The 13,567-nt window shown below is 54.2% G+C and overlaps 1 protein-coding gene across 1 annotated transcript; it reads right to left on the reverse strand.

The window, feature by feature from the left end:
* Positions 1-3,816: 3,816 nt before the first annotated feature.
* Positions 3,817-9,834, reverse strand: PDCD1 (programmed cell death 1). Its single transcript, XM_037407612.1, has 5 exons — positions 9,561-9,834; positions 7,309-7,641; positions 6,125-6,280; positions 5,484-5,518; positions 3,817-4,672 (listed from the first exon to the last, which is right to left on the reverse strand). The coding sequence occupies exons 1-5, from the start codon at positions 9,802-9,804 to the stop codon at positions 4,454-4,456; spliced, it is 987 nt and encodes a 328-aa protein (XP_037263509.1). The 5' UTR covers positions 9,805-9,834; the 3' UTR covers positions 3,817-4,453.
* Between the last annotated feature and the right edge of the window lie 3,733 nt (positions 9,835-13,567).

Genomic DNA, 13,567 nt, shown 5'->3' on the forward strand with positions numbered 1-13,567 from the left:
CCAGGCAAACTGCCTAGCAGCCCATACCTCCCACCAACCATGGACCCACCAGCTCACCCCAGCCTGTCTCTTCCAGGATCAGCAGCCACTTTCCCAGTAAGTCAAGGCCATAGGAATGCTCCCACACCGTAGTGCCCAACAGACCAGTACCATTCATAGATCACCCCATTAACCCATGGGCCAAATAACCCACAACTGCCACTGCAGCACCTCCAGCCCAACCTCCCCCCAATCCAGACACAGCTCTGAGACCTCCCAGTGACCAGGACAGTGCTCGCTTGTAAGTGACCTTAATGCCACACATCCTGACCATCCCTTCTTCCCCCTGGCATCTGCACGTCCCGTTTTGCAGGAATGGTGCTTTGCTGCTCCATGGCATGGCTCTCCTCAAAGATGATGCTGCAAGCAGCAGGAGACTTCCTCTCCATCTTCATCTCCCTGTCCAGTTTTCTTGAGACCCAGTTTCTTGTCTCAGTTTCTTTAAGGGATGCTTGCTCACATGTTCCAAATCACCTTTATTCAAGGCTGGGGCATATAAAGAGCCAGGCTGACTTTCAAGCATCTGTAAGGGGATTTTGCTTGTTTGGGTATAGCTCAAGCATGCTGAAGTCACGCATCCAGCTTCCTGCAGATGCAGACAGGGACTGGTCCCAGCTCTCTGAAGTCTCCCAGCAGGATCTGGCCACTCGTTATCAGCAAGACCCCAGTGTAGGGCTGGGGCTGAGCTCTGTTTTCCGGACGTCTCAGCTGGCGTGAGGTCCCAGGGAGCTGACAAGGCATTTTGACACTGACAGTGGTGGCAGCAGCTCTTCAGGGGAGCACTGGGTGTCCGCCGTCGGAAGCGGTTGCTCTAACTGCCAGACCAGAGTGCACAGGAAATGCAGCAGTTTCGATGCCTGCAGCCACCCCCTCTGCTGCAGCTGGGTCCTGGCATAGCAGGAGCTGCAGTACACAGATGGGGTGGCTGGGGATGGGGGGCTGTATGTCTGCAGGGATGTGCTTGTATTTGGCACCCAGTAGCTGTGTGAATCTGGGGGTGTGCTCACTGGGGACTCGTGTGCACATTTGTGCGTTCATGCACATGAGTGTGCATGGCCAGGCTGGTGATGCTTGCTCTGGGATGATACAAGGAAAAAACTTGGACCTCCCCCTAGTTTGGCTGCTGTGCACTGCACTTGTGAGCACAAAACATGGGGGAAGGAGCTGTCGGGAGCATCCTCCATCACTCGTAACACGATGCTGGTAGGAATTAGTTGGGCAGACCCAAACCTACACCCTGTCGTCTCTGGCCTTTCAGGAGTCATTTCCAGGCACGTCCTGAAAGCCTAGAAGAGTCAGGTCCACAAGCTATTTAATTTCATAGGACCTTATTCTCCCACTGCACTACTTACATGCACTGCTGTAAGCCTCACCTTTCCCAAAATGGGATGCTGATGACCCGGCTGGAGCCCTTTTCTTTTTCTGGCGGTGGCCAGTGGTTCTGAGGCATGAGGGTTAGCCTCAGAAGCTGTGATGCCTCAGAAAGCAAGATCAAAAAACAGGTAGGGTCTGTCTAACCACTCTGCAGTAAACCTGCTCTCCACAGCCTAAACCAGAGACCACCGAAACCCTGCCACCCACACCCCCTTCAGTACCAACAAAGTAGCTGTGGCAGAAAAGGGTGTACCCCAAAACCATACCAGAGCCATCGCAGCCAAGCCTCTTCTTGGTGCAAGCAGGGAAAGCCAAAGGGCTTGAGGGTGTTAGCTCAGCACCCACCCCCTCCCCCCCCCAGAAAACCTGATGCAAACCTTAGCATCATAGGTGGAAATGAGTTTGCTGATGTCTCTGCTTTATTCGGAGCGGAGAAAAGGGTCATAAACCTGCCAGCTGGTATGGGTGCAGTGGTGAGCAAAATCAGGAGGGGTGTGATATGGAGAGAGGGGCAGGGGAAGGAGGGATGTGGGATGGTGGAGCTGGGAAAGCCAAAACTGGGGACTTCTCAGGATGGGAGGTAAAACAGCTTCCTCCAAAATCTGTGCAGCGACTCCCGGAAAACTGAGTTACTATCACCAGACTGGAGGGAAAGTAAGAACCACAGGTGGCTGCTCTCCTGGCTTGAATGGAAAGAAAGATCAGCTCTTTCACATGAACACACTCAGCTCCCCACCCCCAAGCAGAATGCTGGGGGGGTGGGGGTGGGGGGGTGCTGACACCTATCTCAGGGCACTGCTTGGTTTGGGAATGCTCAGCTGGGGGCTTGAAACCTGCACTCCACCCAGAGCTCACCCCAGCCCTGTTTCTGCTCTGGTCAGCGCTACCAGTGCCATGCCCAGCACAGGAGTTGGGCCACTCAGGTCTCTGCCAGTGCTGGGCACCCTGCCCTCCGAACAGGGATGGGAGATGGTGCCTGGCAGCCTGGAGCATCCCCACCACTCACCCCATGCATCCCCAGGCCCTAACCTTGCTCCCTGCACAGGGCAGGACTGCAGCCAGGCTGCTGGGGGGCCAGCAGGGCACAGTCACTGCCATGGGCTGGATGTTCTCCCACCTCAAATGGCAACAGGAGATGCTTTTGCTACACCCCTGACCCACCAGATGGCTTGGGAGCCTCCAGATGGCTGCAGACCACCATCCTTCAAAAGGGGAAAGCATCCAGCTCCGACTGCTTCTGGAGGAGCCATGGCTGCAGCCAGGGTGTGCAGGAAGGGCTGAAGACCTGGCACCTCCACTGCCCGAGAGGCAGGGTGGAAAACTCAAAGCAGGGCCCACCCTCTTGCCGGCATCGCATCTGACAGGAAAGCCAAAAGCAAAACTGCTGACTGAGCTCCTGCTTCTTGCCCACTGTGGCTGACTCCTGCCTTGGCTTTCCGGGCGAGCCAAGCCCAGCCAGCCACAGGTGGTCTCTGCTGGAGCCACCAGGGCAAGGAGCAGGGCTGCTGCTTGCAAAAAGCCCCAATGGGCTGAGCTGTGCATTGGCATCAGTGAATGTTGTGGGATACAGGGCACTGCCCATGGTGACTACCAGGAGCCTTCAGCAGCACTGGTAACAGCAGGGTCACCACAGCCACTGTCCTGCCCTGAGGAAGGGTGAAAGCCATACCAGATGGATGTTCATCCCACCTGGTCTCCTCTGCAGGTTTCTTAGGGACCTTTCACCCCCCCACAGGGGACAAACTGTGGGGTGTGACATGCCTCACCCCTTCCCCCAGCACCTGGGCTGGCTCCCACAAGGCTGCACTAGTTTTACTGGGGGTAAGGGAGAAAGAAACCTCCTGACAGCGGCACTGAAGCATGAGATGCTAGTGACTCTCCTCCAATTCCACTGGGTTTCATGGTCTCCCAGCAGGTCTCAGATGCCTCCAAAGCCACTCCTTCCTAGGGCTTCTCCCCTCTGATGCCATTGTCGCTCCTTTCCATTCTGGTTTCTGGCAGGTAGCACAGCCCCAGCACCACTTTCAAGAGAGAATGGAAGTTTGGAGCCAGAAAGCTTCACAGAGCACCGTAAAGTTGTTTGCCACAGCTCATGTCAGCCAGGCTCCTGGCACAGCAGGGATGTTCATCCCCAGTGGGCTGGGCAACCACCCTGAGATAAACCTGATAAAGGAAGACTTGGTTTGCTGCTGCACCGGGGTGACCAGCTCAGACAGGGGCGAGAGGAAGAAGAGCAGTGGCTTCTCTATTAACAGCAGCTTCGCAGCAGAATGGCTTGCGTATCACACAGAGGCCCAGGAACCACAACAGATGCTGCCGCCTCCCAGCTCTTGCCTGCACACTGCCAAGAGCCGTTATTTGCCTGCCCACGCACTTGCCATCACAAGTCAAACTCCCCAGATATGAAACTCTTTATTCACCCCTATGACCAGATCCATCTCCCACCTGTGAAGAGAGGGCCACAGGGGTAGGCTTCTCCTCTTGCAGGGGAGGAAAGTACCTGGAGACAGAAGGAAAACCAGCCACCCACTTCCCAAGGGCTTCTTTAAATAGCTGTACATAAGGCAGTCTCTGCTCCGGGTGAGGAGAAGCCATCAGCAGCATCTCCCAGGACACACTCCAGTGCCAGCCTCTGGTGTTTCTCCTCCACAGTCATGCTTTACCAGCTGGGTCAGACCTGGGTGAGGGAGGCAGCATAGACACTGCTGAGATCCCCGAGCGGAGGTAGAAAACTGAGGTATGATGTAAATCACCTTTGGGACAGACTTACTGGCATTGCTGCTCTGTCCTACCCAATCTTCCCTGCCCTGAGGAAGATGCGGCACACAGTCCAGTGGGGATCTTCCTCATCCCGTGGTACCCACCCCACAGCTGCGATCCTACCATGGGCAGCACTGTCCGATAGCAACTCCAGCAGCAGTGCCTCTATCACTCTAGTCCTGGCACAATGGATTTTTCTTAACTCCAAACTGTGGTGGGAGCAAGGGGCCATGGCAGTCTGTCCATGCCTGCAGTCCCCAGTAGGGAGAGACCCCAGCCCTCAGCAGGGCTGTGACTGCAGCTGCCAAGTCCTCTCATTCTGGTGTTTCTTTCCCCGCTCTGGTGTGACAGGTTTCTCCTCTGGGAAGACAATGGTGGCATATTCAGTCTGGTCAGCCAACTGTGTCTCGGGGGGCAGCTGGCTGCACTGGTCCCACTGAAACTCCAGCACACCATAGTCCACAGTGGACACAGACACCACAGGGGGCTTCTCTTCCTTCTGCAAGGAAACCCCATCAGGTTGATTCATCATCTGGAGGTACCCACCATCCCCAGCACAAGCTCCCTTTTTACAGCAAGTGCTGAAAGATCCCAGGAGGGCAAGAGTGATACAAAGCAGAAGGACTCACAGGCCTGGGATAGCATTTGCCCAGAGAAACCAGACCACGAGCCTTGTCACTGCCAAAGCCATGTGGGTCTCAGCCCTCTGCCTCTGCAGGCAGGCTGGGCTCCCTCCCTGCCCAGCCGTGGAAGGCAGTTGTGCTAGGAGTGCTTCTCCCACCTCTCCATTGGGCTCTGATTGCACAGTGTGTGCAAGGAGAGCCTGGAGCCAAGTTTGCTCAGCCCAGAGAGTGAACAGCAAAGGGGGACCTACTCAGTGCCTTCAGGTACCTAATAGAGCTGGAGAAAAGATGGAGCCAGACTCCTCCAAGTGGTGCGTAGCAAAAGCAAGAGAGGAAACAGGCACTAGCTGCAGCAAAATAAATTTTAGTTTAATATGTTGGGAGAACATTTCCTCCCATTTTCTGCAGCAACACAACCCACTGTCAAAGATAACCCCACTTTGAGCAAGGGCTGGACTAGAGAGACCCTATCCTATCTCAGGCAGCTTTTTTGATTTTGTGATGGGGCTGTGGCAGGTGCAGAAAAACTGTTGCAGCTGAGCAGAAAAGATCAAGCACATCAGACAAGACAGGAGAAGCGAGCAGCTTGTGAAGGGCTGATAAAGGAAGGCCCTGCACCTTCCACACCCCAACGATGCCACAATGCTCCCCTGCAGCACAGCAGGGTGTCAGAGACTGAAAACTCACCGCTGGCGTGTTTTCACTTGGTGGTTTCTGCACATCTGCAAAGTAACACATTTGGTTAGAAGATACTTGCATGCCACAACAATGTGAGTGGCTGGGGCTGACCCAGCCTCCACATCCTAGGAGAGGACTGGACACCACAAGCATTGCACCATGCTTCCTCCTTCTCCAGTCAAGTTCTAACACCCTGAGCATTACAAGGACAAGTCAACCAGCCCACAGTCTAGGGTTTAATTGGGATTAGTGGGATGCAATTTCTCAGGGGGTCCCCATGGCATGGCTGAGGCCATGACCAGTACTGTGGCAGGAAGGCGATGAGGTGCTCTGAAGGTGCCCAGGCAAGGTGCATGGGAGGGACTTGCTACACTAACAAGCAGTGCAGAGCCACAGCATGTGGTCTGGGGGCTCCACAAAGGGTAAGCAGGTCCCAAAGCACCCTTCTCCCCTAAGCATGGAGATATCTGTCCCATGGGGATATGCCACAGCTGAGTTCAGCATGTTGAACCAGCCCATGTACCCCAGGGAGCTGCAGGTATCTAGCTGCCCCCAGGCCCCAGCTGGGTTTCCTGGATGTGCATCACCCACCAGGTCCCCTGGCAGACCCCAGCCTCTCAGCCCAGCACAGCCCCTGCAGGTAATCATACCTCCTCTCCTGTATGTGACTGTGAGGTAGCCAAACATCAGCAGCACAACCACGCCAGCCAGCAGCAGGATGCCCAGGAGCACAGCCTTGATGTGGTCTGGGGGGTTGCCTTCCTCCATCTCAGGCTCATCAGTAGCATTTGTATTCTCAGGGGCTGCTGCAATAGCCATGGAAAAGAGGGGGAACAAAACAGCAGGTCAGGAATGTAAAACGGCCTCTATAGTCCTTGTGAAAGGCAACAGGAGAACATGGGGGCTGTCCCCAGAAAGGGCTCAGTCTCAGACAAGCTGCCCCAGCCCCATCATCCCTCTAGGAGCCCTGAATTTGGGCTGACACAGGGAACATTTTGGTTATGTCCCATTCCTTCCCATTGCAGGTGGTGAGGATGATCCCACACCACAGAGCTGGGGTGCAGGGGGCCGGGGCACCACTCTGCACCCACAGGCAGTGCTGCAGCATGACCCCATGGAGGACATGGCTTCCCCAAGCCTCCTCACAGCTTCCACATCCTGGGGCCAGCACAGCATCAGCTCACATCGGGAAGAGATGTTGTGAAAGACAGTGACTTCTGCAGTGTTTTTCCTTTTCCTTCAGCTCTGCAAAGCCCCCAGTGCTGTCAAGCAAGGCCATGGTAGATCTTGCTGTGATATCTCAGTCCCCCACACCATAGGGCTATGAGACCCTCCCAGGATATGGTTTTACAGCCACAGTATCTACACCAACACCGGCTGTTCAAGGGGTCTGAGCACTAGTTGTCACCCCAAACACAATCCCTGTCCCCAGTGGAGTAGTTCAGGGGTGAACGTGGCTCCCTGTGCTGGTCTCCTGCCCCCATCTGTGAGTGAAAGCAGCTCCCTGCATTAGTCTCCTGCCTCCATCCATGGGTAAGGGCTCACTCCTCCCCACAGCATCACTGGGGACACAGCCCCAGCAGAATGGAGACCTCCTGCCTCAGGATCAGATCCAGCTGCAATGTGGATGGGGGACAGCTTGCGTCCCTGGGCCTCAACCCTGCATGCAAAGGAGCAGGGAAAGAGCAGAGCTGTGCTCTTCTGGCCCACACCAGGTCCTCCCCCAGCAGGGTGCTGCCTGCCTTTTGCCCTGGCACTGCAGTGTGTTTGGAAGCCATAGCACCATGGGAGGACAACAAAGACCTGTCTCCATCAGCTCAGCCCCCAGGCTGACCTGTGACCACCAGGTGGGACCGGTTGCTCTCCATCACTTTATCAGGTTCAAAGAAAGTGATCAGTCCACAGTAGTAGGAGCCTGAGTCATTCTGGTGGAGGTTCAGGATCTCAATCTTGAAGGCAGGATTGTGGTTGGTGAGCACATACTTCTCTGTCTTTGTCTGGTGGTTGTTCCGGCTGATCTCAGCAATTTTTTGGCCTTGACTGTGGTTCATCTCCTTGTACCAGTTGAGGCTGTACTCTGAGCCAGAGTCATTCTCCATGGAGATATTGCAGAAGAAGGTGGCTGAGCTGCCTGCAGGGCAAGTTAACACTGCTGGGAAGAAGGTCACTGTTTGGGAAAGAAGAAACAAGAAACAGACAAGGTTACAGTGGGCACAGGTCTCGGAAACAGCCGTACCCCCTCACGCAGGAACCAGGGATGCAAGACTAGTCCTCAGCATCACTCTGGATCACAGGGAGGTGCATCAGCCCATGTCTCTCCCCTGCTGCCAGCCAGAGGGGAATCTGCAGGGGTGGTAACTGTAACGTGAAGTAGTTGCAGTACAGCAAGTTGTGCTCTGGACTGAGCAACCAAGAACACCTGTACTGGAGAAAACTGACTTTAGGGGTTGTATTATTAAAATACAGCATAGATTTCAAAGTGTCTGAGTCATCCTTCCTCCAGATGATGCTTCCCCTAAAGCATCTGAGTCCTGGGCCAGGGCAGCACTCCACAGTGCAGCCCATCGTGTGCCTGGCCACCTGCTGGGCTGCTCCATGCTGGGAGCATAGAGTGGGCAGGGGCTGTCCAGGACACAGTATTTATCATTTCCAGCCTAAGACCATCTGACAGGGCAGAGCGACCTGCAGGTTACTCACCAGCTGCCTGTCCCCACCTGGCACCTACCCTGGGGGTCCTGGCAGTGTTTGCCAGGCTGCTCCCAGCCCAGAGGGAAGTTGGCCATGGCTGAAGCCCTCTCGGCTCTTAGCAGCAGCCCTGCTGCTTCACCACATTTCCCTGCCTGTGATCCCTGTGGGTTCACACACACCCAGCAGCAGAGATGCTGCAGACAGGGCCAGGCTCACAAAGTCCTAGCTCAGCCAGCCCCATCCAGCAGGATGAGGCAGCTGCTGCTTTAACTTTTTTCCAGAGAAATAAAAAACAGGAAGAAGCATTTTTCACATGCGTTATCTGACCAAGCAATTCAAACTGCCAGTACTTTGAAAAGTCCCTGCTGTTAAGAAATTCATCTTCCCTTTTCAGATATCACCACCAATAGCAGCCCTAGGGCTTGCAGGCAAGGGTTAGAAAGTCCCTCCTGTCCCTCCAGCACTAGCCTGAAGCTGTAAGACCAGGACCTCATCATCACCAACCAGAAAAGGAACCCAGATGAAAAGATAAAAGATTAGATGGAAGACTGGGCTGAGAAATGAGGGATGAGACTGAACACAAGGAGGGAGAGAGGGAAGTGCCCCAGTTCCCATGGGCAGCACTGGCTGCAACAGTGCCCACATGGAGAGATGTAATTTTTGCAGTGCTCTGGGTTTCTTCTGTTTAACAGGAAACATTTGGCAGGCTCTGGGCTTTGCTTCCTACCCAGTGCCAGCAATAAACGGAGCACTTTGAGAACTCCTGGAAGAAAAGGTTAGGTCTGTATGTTTCCCCATACCTTCCCAGCAGCAGAAGTAACACCTGCTCCAAAGGACACCCAGCCCTGCGATCCTCAGTGCCGAAAATACACAAAGGCACCAAAGAAAGAGCCGGTCTGGGAGGAAAGGCAGACACAGCTGCCTCAGGGCTCTCGCTCGCTCTGCCCAGACTCACTCCTTCCCCTCCACCTCCCCTTCTGCCCCAAGGGTCACCCCAAGCAAAACCACAGGCAGGACCCTGGCTCCATCAGGGTCAAGTCCAAACCAGGAGGTGCAGCCCGAGGCTGTAAGAGCCAGAGCAGAAAACCCCAGACCCTGAATGGCACTGGCAAATCCAGAGGCTCAACACCAAACTCCATCTGAGGCCACTGCCCACAACACTGCTCCGGTGCCAGCACTGCGGGCTATGGACCTGTCCCCTTCTCCATCCTTTAACACCATTTCTGCCCTGAGCTTCCTCATTTCCCTTGCTTCAGCCACGTGTACACAAAAGCTTTTGTTTTCTGCCTTCTTGATGCCAGAGCTATTTTTAACTACAAAGCCCCCAGCCCTTAGACATTTTCCACCAGCTGCAAATGACATGGGCCATGCCAGTGAGCACACCGCCCTGGTACCTACCCTGGCGGCACCCAGCCAGCACAGGGCCGCAGCAGAGCACGACAGCGCAGATGCCAGTCAGGGCCACCTCCATGCTGCCCCACGTTGTCTTCAAGGCACTCGGAGCCATGGCGAGCCAGTCTGTGCCCTGCCCGGGGAAGGTGCCCAGTGCCGTGCAGCCCCCAGCTCGCTCCGTGCTTCCTCCCCAGCAGCGGCGGCTCTGTCTCCGCTGCACGCAGCAGGGGCTGGGGTGGAGATGAAACATGCCCGTCTCTGCCCCATAGGGAAACCCGGGCTGCCTCCCGCCCCCGGCTTCCTCGCCAGAGATCAGCTGAGCCCGGCCCGGCCTCTTCCCCTCCCCGTGCGCTCCCACGCAGGCACCCAGGGATGGGCACCTCAGAGCCCGCTCCTCATCCTGAGGAAAGCTCCCACGGATGGAGCAGGTAGGGACTACAGGGAACATCTTCAGCTCCAAGCCTGGCACGTAAGTAAAAGGGCTGTCCTGGGTTCCCAGGCACCCGTGGTTGCTCCCACTGCCACCAAAATACAGGAATAAAGCTCTTTACCACCACTGTAGCATTAAGAAGCAAGCATTATTTATTGTGGCACTGGATATGCGGGGGATCACTCCACCCAACGTGCATGCCCAACTATTTCACGGGTCCTATTTTATGTTACATAGCTATACATTCTTTACATTTCCCAATGCAATTATTTGCCTATGTACAAGTCTTTCCCAGACCTCCATTAATATTATTATGTCCTTTTACATCTGGGTAGCTATGCCTCCAGGTGGTCACCCCCACAGTTTGATGGTCCTTATCTCCTCTTCCTCCCATTGTTTGCCCCATGACTCCCAGAACCCCCAAAGTTCTTGCATATATCCCCAACTTAACACTCCACAAACCGCAGAACCAGCCTGCTTTTTCTGTTGCCAGCCCTCCCTTATCACTTCACGCATTCCTTGACTAAAATAAACAATTCTACATACAAGAACTACAAAGCCTAAGCAATAGCTGGCCCCAAGGACATAGCCCACCTGCAACTAAAAGCTGGGTGTTTTACACACTTGAACAAAGGTTCATGAAGCAACTACAGCATTGTATCACCACCAGGTGCCCAGGGCAGTGGAGTGTTGGGGGACAGGTGGCACTGGGCAGCCAGGCAGGGTCTGAGTAGCCATGGGGCACCTACTGTCAGGCTGCTCCCACTGGGAAGGGAGGAGAGGAGGAGAAGGAGAAAGGAGAAGATGGAAGAGAACAAGGAGAAGAAAGAAGGAAAAGGAGGAGATGGAGTTTTGCCTCCTCTGGTGTGTTTCTCCACAGGCAGATCTGCCGAGAGCAGGGGCAGGAGCCCAGGGCTGGGGTGCTGTTATTGGGGTGACCTTTGCAGCAGACTGTTTTAATTTTCCCCACTCACCACACTAATACTCACATAGGAAATAACCAGTGGTGAAAGCATGCTGGTGGCTGGCTCCTCCTCTTCTCTCAAACACAGCCTCAGTGACCTGCAGTTTTGGAAGATGCCCAGGAAAAATTAATAATCACGGTGAAGGATGCAGTTCTTATGATGATTTCATTATTTTCTGTGCTTTGAGGAATGAGCTGCAGGGTTGGGGCTTGCTTATCTCTTGCTTTCAAATGTGGCCTCAGCAGGCAAGCGGGCTAGGGGAATCACTCCTAATTCAGGATGGCCAAGGAGGGGTTTCTGAGCCTTAAAAAAAAAACCACCATCAAAACCAGCCAGCTGCAACAAGGCTTTTACCACCCCATACCAGGTTAACTTCAATAAGTAGAGCCCATGCCTTGCCCCAAAACAGCCATTAATCCCCCACCCAAGGTTTCAAAAGTTCATCTACTGTCCATGCTGTTTCCTCATCCTCTTCAGAGCAGTCCACCCTGCTTCTTGCATCTACTGTGTCTGGATTCTTCCTTCTCCAGCTCCTTTTCCAGCCAGCCCCTCTTCATCCAGGACCCCTGCTTCCCCCAGGGCCTCTCTTACATGCAGGGCACTCTCTCTCTCTCTCCTCCCTCTGCTTCTTCTGGGTCTTGCCTCAGCCTATGCCCTTCCTCATCCAGTACCTCTCTTCCCTTCCCCTTAGAGCTATTTAACTACTTCACAGGAACCAGCCACAGCTGCACCTTATCCACATCAGCCAACCCACCGCCCCTGAAGCCAGCCCACAGCTGTATATTATCGATGTTCGTTAACCTGCCTTCATTCCTCTGCAATTCCTCTACACTCACCCTGGGTTGGTGACTCAGTCCAGCCTGCCCTGTGTCTTCTTTTTCCAGTCTTCTACTGGTCCTGTAGTGTCACTCCTTTCTCATGAGCTTCTGGCCCTGCTTGGGCAGCAGAGCAAGCCTGAGGGTTGTCCCCAGCTTGTCACCTTCCCACGCTGCCTGGCCAGAGGCCACTGCGCTGCCTGGCCAGGTGGCAAGGGGAGCACATACACACATGGACAATGGTGCACATGGGCTTCAAAGTGGACATCACCTCTTTGTTCACAATTTGCTGCATTCCCATTTAAAAAAAAAACAAAAACAAAAACCAAACTAAATAAACTAAAGCTGAACCCCAGAAAATATGGAAGCTTACAGGAAGGAGGCTTTTCCACCTCAAGGCTTTGTGCCCCCAGATGGTGACACTAGGCATCCAGGGCAGGTGTGGGGAGGCTTGTTTAGCACTTGCAACATGTTTTGGTTTCTAGAGGCGGAAGATGTGATGGGTATCACCACCAAGATCGCGACTTGCTGAGCCAGGGATCGGCAGGAAAAACTGGCTCATCCTCCCCACCCCGCGCAGCAGCAGAAGGCTCTGATTACAATCATTGCACAAATTGCTCAAACTTTCCAACGCACAGTTCAAATGGGGCATAAGTTGGTACCTGGGGCAGGGAGGCTGCCACGTCCACGAGAAGCCAACAGAGGCTAGATACAGACTGTACACCAATGTTTTTGGATGCTCAGGTTCCTTCAGAAACCCATGCCCCAGTGGTCCCCCACTACCCCCCAGCAGGCTGGGGACTGGCACCAACACCAGCGCCTTTCCAGGCTACTTGGGGTGCAGGATGAGGCTGTGTGCCAGGCTGCTCGCAGAGCCACAGAGTATGCAGCAGAAACCACAGGGGAGGGCAAGCCAGGAGCTCTCCAGCAGCACACTGATAGAAAGCTTGCTCCACTGCTAGAAAGGGAACAGGTGGGGTTTATTCCCCTTTTGCAAAAAACCCCAAACTTTAAAAGGATTACAAGAATAAAGGAAAGATCAATCTCGCTGCTAGGAAGCCTCTGCAGGGGAAAGCAAGGTGAGCAGCTGTGCTGTGCCCCAGCCCAGCGTGTGCCCCAGGTGCTGGCATTGCCAAGGAGCCCGGCTCTGGCCCCACAGCAGCCCCTGGGCTTCAGGCAGGCTTTGCATCCTGCCTGCACCCCGCCTGTGCCCTGCCTGCACCCTGCAGCTCCCACTGGCTCTTGCACCAGCTTCTCCAGCACTGAGGAGAACAGTCTGGCCCCAGCTATGCTATGGCTACCTGCTCATGCTGGTAAATAATCTCCAGCCAATGGGGTGGATGGTACATCTTGGGGCTAGCTGCAGAGGCCTGAAGAAGGTCTTTTGATGCTTAAAAAAAATGAATTCTCTTTCTCTGAGCTGGAACATGGCAAATTGGATAGGGTGGTCCTATTTGGCCACCAAAAGAGCAAAAGAAGGGCTAAAAGGGAAGGAGAAAGAGAAGGGAGAAAAAGTTTGTTCTTCAAAACTGAGACAGGAACTTCAGCAAGCATGTCACACCACTTCATTGAACCACAAATGTCCTTTTTTTCCCCAACAAGAAGCTGGCCCAACATGTCGGCAAGAGTTCCATCAACACAGCTGAGACCTGGATGAAGCCCTAGTTTCCTGCAGCCATCAATGTCAAGGCACACAGCTATCACCTTGAGTAGACACCTCAAAGGATCGAGGATCAGTCCCAAAATGGCTTAAAAACATCTGTGGTATTTAAGGGCACTGAAAATTTGGCAGATGAAGGAGGA

The sequence above is a fragment of the Falco rusticolus genome, chromosome 13 (assembly GCF_015220075.1).
Source record: "Falco rusticolus isolate bFalRus1 chromosome 13, bFalRus1.pri, whole genome shotgun sequence".
Classification (NCBI taxonomy): Eukaryota; Metazoa; Chordata; class Aves; order Falconiformes; family Falconidae; genus Falco; species Falco rusticolus.

Coding starts and splice junctions, on each gene's coding strand:
- PDCD1 (XM_037407612.1), bottom strand. CDS start 9,804: ATGTTTCATCTCCACCCCAGCCCCTGCTGCGTGCAGCGGAGACAGAGC. Junction 7,642..9,560: donor GCTGGCTGGGTGCCGCCAGG/GTAGGTACCAGG, acceptor TTTCCCAAACAG/TGACCTTCTTCCCAGCAGTG. Junction 6,281..7,308: donor GTCCCACCTGGTGGTCACAG/GTCAGCCTGGGG, acceptor TGGCTATTGCAG/CAGCCCCTGAGAATACAAAT.